General features: G+C 39.8%; 1 protein-coding gene across 1 annotated transcript; it reads right to left on the bottom strand.

Annotated features, from left to right (window-relative positions):
• Positions 1-324: 324 nt before the first annotated feature.
• LOC100371012 (uncharacterized) lies at positions 325-7,130 on the bottom strand. Its single transcript, XM_002737233.4, has 4 exons — positions 6,875-7,130; positions 1,797-2,604; positions 1,141-1,231; positions 325-908 (listed from the first exon to the last, which is right to left on the bottom strand). Exons 1-4 carry the CDS (start codon positions 6,933-6,935, stop codon positions 897-899), a joined length of 972 nt encoding a protein of 323 aa, XP_002737279.1. The 5' UTR covers positions 6,936-7,130; the 3' UTR covers positions 325-896.
• Between the last annotated feature and the right edge of the window lie 146 nt (positions 7,131-7,276).

Raw genomic sequence — 7,276 nt, 5'->3', positions numbered from 1 at the left:
CACGTGACCAGTAAAACGCATACACTTATATACATTACGTAACCACCAAACATTAAAAAAAACACGTACATCTCGTATTTTGTTATTGAGCAATCAATATACAATAATTACGATTAGAAGATGAAGTCAAACACAGGGGGAAATTTACATCTTTGTGCAAAGCCTGATCAAAGGTATCCATGGGAACAGGCTAAGATTAAGGCAACGTTTCAGTAAATTTGAAAGATATACCCATTGGTAACTGCCATAGATCAATTGAACGTCAATATGATAATTTGGAGATTGGCGATTCGACTTGCATATCCACACTTATTTCGTATGTAATTTTGCTATGCCACTGGCTGGCAGAGGACATAGGCTTTGCTATTCTCGATAATTTAAATTCAAACTAAACTCTACTCCAATGCACTGATTTCGTTAAAAAAAACAAGACAACTCGTAAGTATATCACTCGTACTCTGGTGTCTGGTATAACAATGATGAGATTATGAGAAGTGAGAAGATTGTTGCTGCCCAGGTTGCTCAAATATGAAAAGCGCCCTCGTCGGTAATATGTCTCTTCACATAAATTTAAGACACGTGGGTGGCGTCAAGAATCATATGCTGGAGCACAGTCCCTCTATCACTGTGGCTGGAGATTGCCTGGCGACGACTTTCAGTGCGTGTTTCAGCGAAGTACGCCACGCAATAAATTATGGGTATGCCAAATTGCAAATTACGAAGAAATGAGCATTAGTAAAAATGTGGATCATCTCCAAAAACAATCTGAATTATTTTCCGCGTAAACATGGGTTTAAAAACACTGACATGGCGTGTTTGCACTCATATTTCAGTCTTGTAGCACCGTACACTCAGCTATTCATGTCATTTTCATCGGTGCTGGATCTTCCATTCGCCTATGTGTCCCACTGAAATGAAAAATACAATACACATTAAATAAATAAGTATAACTTACTGTCGGAGATTTTAACAAGTCAGACAGATACAGAAAGTCGATTTATGTCAGTTGTGGAGGGGAATTGAATGATCTTAGAGTTTTTGGTTGCCGGCTTTCAAGTACGTTACCTACTGTATTTTACTTGAGCGAGCACGCCTTCTACTCAACTGGTACTCATAACAACTAGTCGACCATACACATACCTGAGATTCGTAGACAGGGTTCTTTAATGAAAACTTCGACCAGGAACCGTAGTCCTCATCACGAAGTCTGCCATACCTCTCAATGTATTTCCTATACAAAATTACAAAATGAATCATTTAAATTTCCGACATGCGTTTTTTTTTCTTCTCATTCATAGAACCACGGTACGCACATGCGCACAATTCAGCTTACTAGTTTACGCTCTAAGCACAATATAAATGTATAGCGATTATTGACACCCCACCTTTAGCGGACAGCCACTCTTAGTATGATACATGTAAATTAAATTGCACAGCATATTCACATAACTTACAAACATTTAGACTTATCTACAACCGATCGATAATTATTAAAATTTAACTTGCACAACTCTAAGATGAAATGTTTTTATTTAGCACATTAAACATGTTAAAGAGGTCGCAATACGAGTAACGCCAGGAGCATTTTAATCATCTTTAACACGTGCCTCGACTCATTCAAAGTTCTAACTAAACTCATTTATTATATATTATTTTTAGTTCGCCCACCAAGATTTCAAAATAATCGCCTAAACTGAAAGTATATATGGGCCTGCTCAGCTCATCTCTGCGAGTGAGTTTGCACAACAGTTTTCTAGTAACTAACACATCTTTGGAGCGGGTACAGGTGAACCTACCTTTTCCGTAAATATACCATGACGCCACCAGCGGCCACCAGAACAAGCAGCAACACCACCACGATAACTGCTATGATTGTACTGGCTGGCATACCGCCCCCATCGTCTGAAACTGAATCTGTCGTGAGTGCTTCTCGGGTCGGTGCATCAGTGGTTTGTGAATACGAGGTGTTCTTGGCAGCCGTAGGGCGTGAAAGTGGAGCAGAATTTGTTGGTTTTGTAGTGCCCGGAGGAGGAGCAGCAGTGGTTTTCTGTTTTGTAGTGACTGGGGGCGCAGCAGTTTTCTGTTTTGTAGTGACCGGAGCAGCAGTGGGGTTCTGTTTTGTAGTGACTGGGGGCGCAGCAGTTTTCGGTTTTGTAGTGACCGGAGCAGCAGTGGTTTTCTGTTTTGTAGTGACTGGGGGCGCAGCAGTTTTCTGTTTTGTAGTGACCGGAGCAGCAGTGGTGTTCTGTTTTGTAGTGACTGGGGGCGCAGCAGTTTTCTGTTTTGTAGTGACCGGAGCAGCAGTGGTGTTCTGTTTTGTAGTGACCGGAGCAGCAGTGGTGTTCTGTTTTGTAGTGACTGGGGGCGCAGCAGTGGTGTTCTGTTTTGTAGTGACCGGAGCAGCAGTGGTGTTCGGTTTTGTAGTGACTGGGGGCGCATCAGTGGTTTTCTGTTTTGTAGTGACCGGAGGAGGAGCAGCAGTGGTTTTCTGTTCAATAGTAGTGATGTCCGTTGCGTCATCAGTTGTTGCTTCCGGTGTGATGTCGGTAGTGGCCAAATCAGTATTCGTTGTAACGACTGACGGATCGGGAGCGGTAACAATTCCTGAAAATATAAATAATGTTATATTAGAATTCGTTATCAAGAACAATACACTTATATACGATTTTCCCAGCCAGTGTCACCCAGGAATATTTCTAGATACTATAATAATACAGTCATTATAAAAACCCAACCAAATAAGTCGAAGATAGAAAGAAATACCTAATTTTTTATGACGATGTCAAAATGAATCTGAAGGTAATGCCGTTCAAATCGACAAGTTTATTTGGTTGTGTATGCATTTGTCATAATCTACAATACAGTCACATCTTTCAAAAACGTGTTCAAAACAGATCAAAACGAAGTCAACGCTTTAAGTGACATTTGTGTCGGTCATTTACGTCGCAACAGCGTGCTGTCACTAGGGGCGCGACATATAGGAATGTTGTATTCAGATTGTCACATTGGATGTAGCCCAAAGCAGCATAACACCGTCGATGCATATATTCATATACGAGTGATTACGACACCCTTAATTGTATTCTTGTCAAAAGGTTCAAATAATTTTAATAATATTTTATTAATAGGTCAGCGGCCTTAGTGTACACATTAGATAATACCAAGAGCGCCAAATCTAATTAGAACATAAGTAGCGTTCATGCACAGCTCCTTAGCACAAGCTAAGAAGTTAAATATCATAGCCCGTGCTAAGAAAACGTGCGCGAACGCCTGGCACGGGCTAAGAAGTGCTAAGAACGGATTCAATCTAGCCCGTTTGTAAGACCCGGTCCAGACCCTTGTACGGGCTAACCTCGGAAAAACTAATTTAGTTGTCCGAGGGCTAACAAAACGTGCGTGAACGCTTAGCTCGGGCACAGTCCCTCTATCTATGACTGTGGCTCGGGCTAAGCGCCCGAAACTTGGACGCCATTGTATTCTATGTTTATTCACGGTTACTATCCATAGATTTACTAATATATTCATAACTATTCATTTCGGTATGTCATTTCCGATATGAAGATCAATGCGAACACACATAGAGAAATTATTCTTCAGAAAAAATGAACTGACGACGAGGCTCTGTGCTACTTCCTGTTTTTATGCAATCTGTACTTTCTGAATTTGCTTTGGTATTGTGTTAAAATCGTGGAACTAACATGTATACCTTCATCGTTAATGTACTGGGTAATCAGAGTTAAAATGACTGAAGATTTCTGTATATTCTTAACAAGTTTGGGCGTTCCTTAGCCCGTCATAACCACTGTTTCCTCCCGCGCACATGAGCGCAACCGGGGAGCGCAATTGGGTCTATATGCAAACATATTAGATAAGCTTAAATCTTAGCCCGCACTGCGGGTAGCGTGAACACTAATATTATTATTAATTGTAATCGTGGTCGTAAATTGTACTTTATTTACATAATAATAACTAGAAAACAACCGTACTCATGTACATGGGAGTGAACTGAATTTCATCTTCCGAATCGCGCGGTTTCGTGAGCTCGGTGTAAACGAAGAGAGAGGTAGTGGTGAGTTGCGCCCTCCGCGGTGCTCCAAACTCAACACACAGAAGTGTCTGATGCCGTTCGGTCGGCGAGGGCACCACTCACGCCTACATGTCAGGCTGGCAAAGATGACTGAATATGTGTGTAATATGAGATTCGAATTAGGTCCTTATTTACAATGTGTGTGAATGTGAAACGGCAGTAAATTGTACCCAATCTCACGTAAATAACACTTTTTACAAAAATTTTAATTTGTACGTGAGAACGACAGGGGAAACGGCTGTACTCGCGTACGTAAGAATGGACTAAATTGGACCCAATCTCAAGTAAATAAAAGAGTGTTTTATATTCTACACGAGAATGGCGGGAAACAGCCGTACGCATGTACATAGAAATACGCTAGCATCAATGTCACATCGGGTGAGGTCGATTTCAGGCCAAACTCGCGTATGAGTAAGAACTATACGTGGGGACAGACTGTGAGACAGAATGTCGTAGTTGAAATACCCGGGACACACATATGCCACATTTTCGGGATGTTAACGACATAAAGTAATTGTTGTTAAATGCACCATTATGTGGGGTTTACTTCAAACAAAACTGTTTCGTTTAATTTAATTTATGAATAATATACAATGTATAAGCTTTGTTATAGTTTCCCTTTTATACATTTCATATTTTTTTCTGTTAAATTTGTATATTACAGGTACAATAAGAACAAGAAAACTAAATGGCAAACTGGGTAGTGCTTTCTCAAAATTCCGTGATGCATTGAAAATGCCAGATACTATCGCTTCCTTTTAATAAACAAAAATGAAATCCACTACCATGGTGACACCTACTGTATACATCCAATATCTCATGGTTAGTTATTTACTGTGTGTGCTATAAACCTCGGTCACTAAAAGAAAATCATGATTAAACAAGGCCAACACGTATAATACATGGGAATATTTACATACACTGTGACAGTGTGTATCGGATACTCCATCGGTGCGGAGTTGACTCACATGGTTCTGAATATGTGCACTGAATTCAATACAGAGTTTATTTTAATGAGGGTCTCACCACGTGTTTTTGGGCCCCAATGAATACAATGTGTATGGCTAAAACCATGTACGCAATTAAATTCATTCATAAAAATAAAGGCTGAATAATTACAAAACTATTACAAATGGAACTTTTTTTATGGAAAATAGTTCATATAATTACTGAAAATGATTTTTTAACCCCACCCTTTCCCACATCTGATTGAAAATTACGTCTTCTCTGATGAAAATTTTCCCCCGAGTAATGCTGCCAACGTAGAGTAAATGATTACCGAAAAATGCGGGAGTTTCAAGAAAAAAAATATATCGGTTATATTTTGCATACTTTGAGAGTACTGGTGTCTATCTGGATCGTTTTATTTATATCCCCATAATACTAGTACACAGTTTCGATAAGTCGCGCCCGCTAGTGACGGGCGCTTTTGTGACGTCAAATGACGTATACAGGTTATGGCGATGTCATTCAAATCAACACATGTGTTTTATTGTGTAGTAGTTCGTCATCTAGAATGACGTAATTCTTTTAAAAGTACACTACACTTTCAGTTTTTGTATGTGTATGTGTATATAAATTGAGAAATTGAAGGTCGCCTGATATGCCGAAAATCGCCTGGTGGAGATACATGTTTCAACTTGTGGTTGCGCAACGACTCGTATACTATGGCAACATAGGTAAATAAATCGTCCGATGCAGATAAATTGCCCCATATTTGTCCCGTACATTCATAGCACTGTCAGAGGCTTTCGAGAACAGGCAAGCACTTGCAAAATTGTCGCAATACATGCATTTATTATCTGTGTACCTCATTCGGCAAGGCATGTTGGCAAATGCACATAAAGGCGCGCGTGCGCAATTGCATGTTGTTGAGATTCATGTAAAATATTAACTAAAGGGTGTAACATAGAGGAACCTAATTAATATATGAAATTCTCATTCCATGTATTAAGCAAACGAACGAGGATAAAATACGTGTTCCCCTAATAAAACAAAGGGACAAGAGCTTACTAGAAAGCAAACGACTTCCAACGTGCCGCAATATGTGTTTAGAATTAAACTGTTTTAATTTATAATAACGGGCAAACCAAGTTGTAATTTACAATAATCATGTTCCCAATTCTCACATATAGCCCCCCGAATTCGATGAAAAAGAGATGCCATTTTCGAAAATGTCCGCGCTATGGCCCTTTTCATTCCGATTTTAAAAGTAAGTTTGTTGTTAGATTTAGACTCACGCATGACCCTCTCTATAATAATGTTATTTCATGCCGCGTTTTAATGTCCTTTTTATTATTAAAATGTTGCATTTATGACAGAGTGTGCTCACACATACACGTACTTTGATTTCCTTGTAATATCTATAAATAGACGCGCTAGATGTGTGCAACAAGTCTATGAATTCAATGACCCTAATCGTTGGCGTGCAACTGCCATTGAGGAAACGAAAGAAAAAAAAACACACGTCGTCAATTCTGCTTGAATCAATGAAATTAGAATGCACGTACACGGCAACTGAGACGGCTTTTGGTGAAGGTCATAGGTACTGTGATTTATTGCTGCTTGTGACTTTACGCCATTCTTTAAATATCCAAATAGATGACCTCAATTCTGTCAAATCTTAGACAAAGACTAATGGCGTTGTTTTTTTGATCCACAAAAAAAGCGTTGAGGTGTTATGTTGTTCGATTGTCTTGCTTAATACATTATAGTATACCGTCATCGTCACAAACTGAACTCACATTAACTAGCAACAGCGAAAGAGACAATATTAGCGTTACATACCTGAAACGAATAAGGAAATCATACACAGCACCAGCACGACGACCGTCTTCGTAACCGCCATGTTGATTTCCGTGTCGTAACACTCAGATCGTTTAGTATGTCCTTTTATCTACTAGTCTTGTACAGCAGGCGCTCGACTATATGCAAATGGAGACATGTGACGTAGACACGCCCCGCGTGTACCTGGTGACATTTGAGATAATGGTCACGATGTGTTGAGTGTTGTAGTCCAATACGGGCTATGAGTTGTGTCGGCACTGTCGGTCAGCTGACAGCGGACATTCCATTGTCACCTGGAAACAAAATACGTATATACACAGTGAACGCTTAATGTCCCAGAATGCCATTCTTTCGGTTCTGTGTGGCATTGTGAAGTTTTGTGACGCCGAGGCGGATTATATT

This window comes from Saccoglossus kowalevskii, chromosome 19 (genome assembly GCF_978046115.1).
Source record: "Saccoglossus kowalevskii chromosome 19, keSacKowa6.1, whole genome shotgun sequence".
Classification (NCBI taxonomy): Eukaryota; Metazoa; Hemichordata; class Enteropneusta; family Harrimaniidae; genus Saccoglossus; species Saccoglossus kowalevskii.
The sequence above is the reverse complement of the archived record's forward strand: the minus strand, read 5'-3'. Positions and strand labels throughout refer to the sequence as shown.

Coding starts and splice junctions, on each gene's coding strand:
- LOC100371012 (XM_002737233.4), bottom strand. CDS start 6,935: ATGGCGGTTACGAAGACGGTCGTCGTGCTGGTGCTGTGTATGATTTCC. Junction 2,605..6,874: donor GATTTCCTTATTCGTTTCAG/GTATGTAACGCT, acceptor TTATATTTTCAG/GAATTGTTACCGCTCCCGAT. Junction 1,232..1,796: donor ATGGTATATTTACGGAAAAG/GTAGGTTCACCT, acceptor AATTTTGTATAG/GAAATACATTGAGAGGTATG.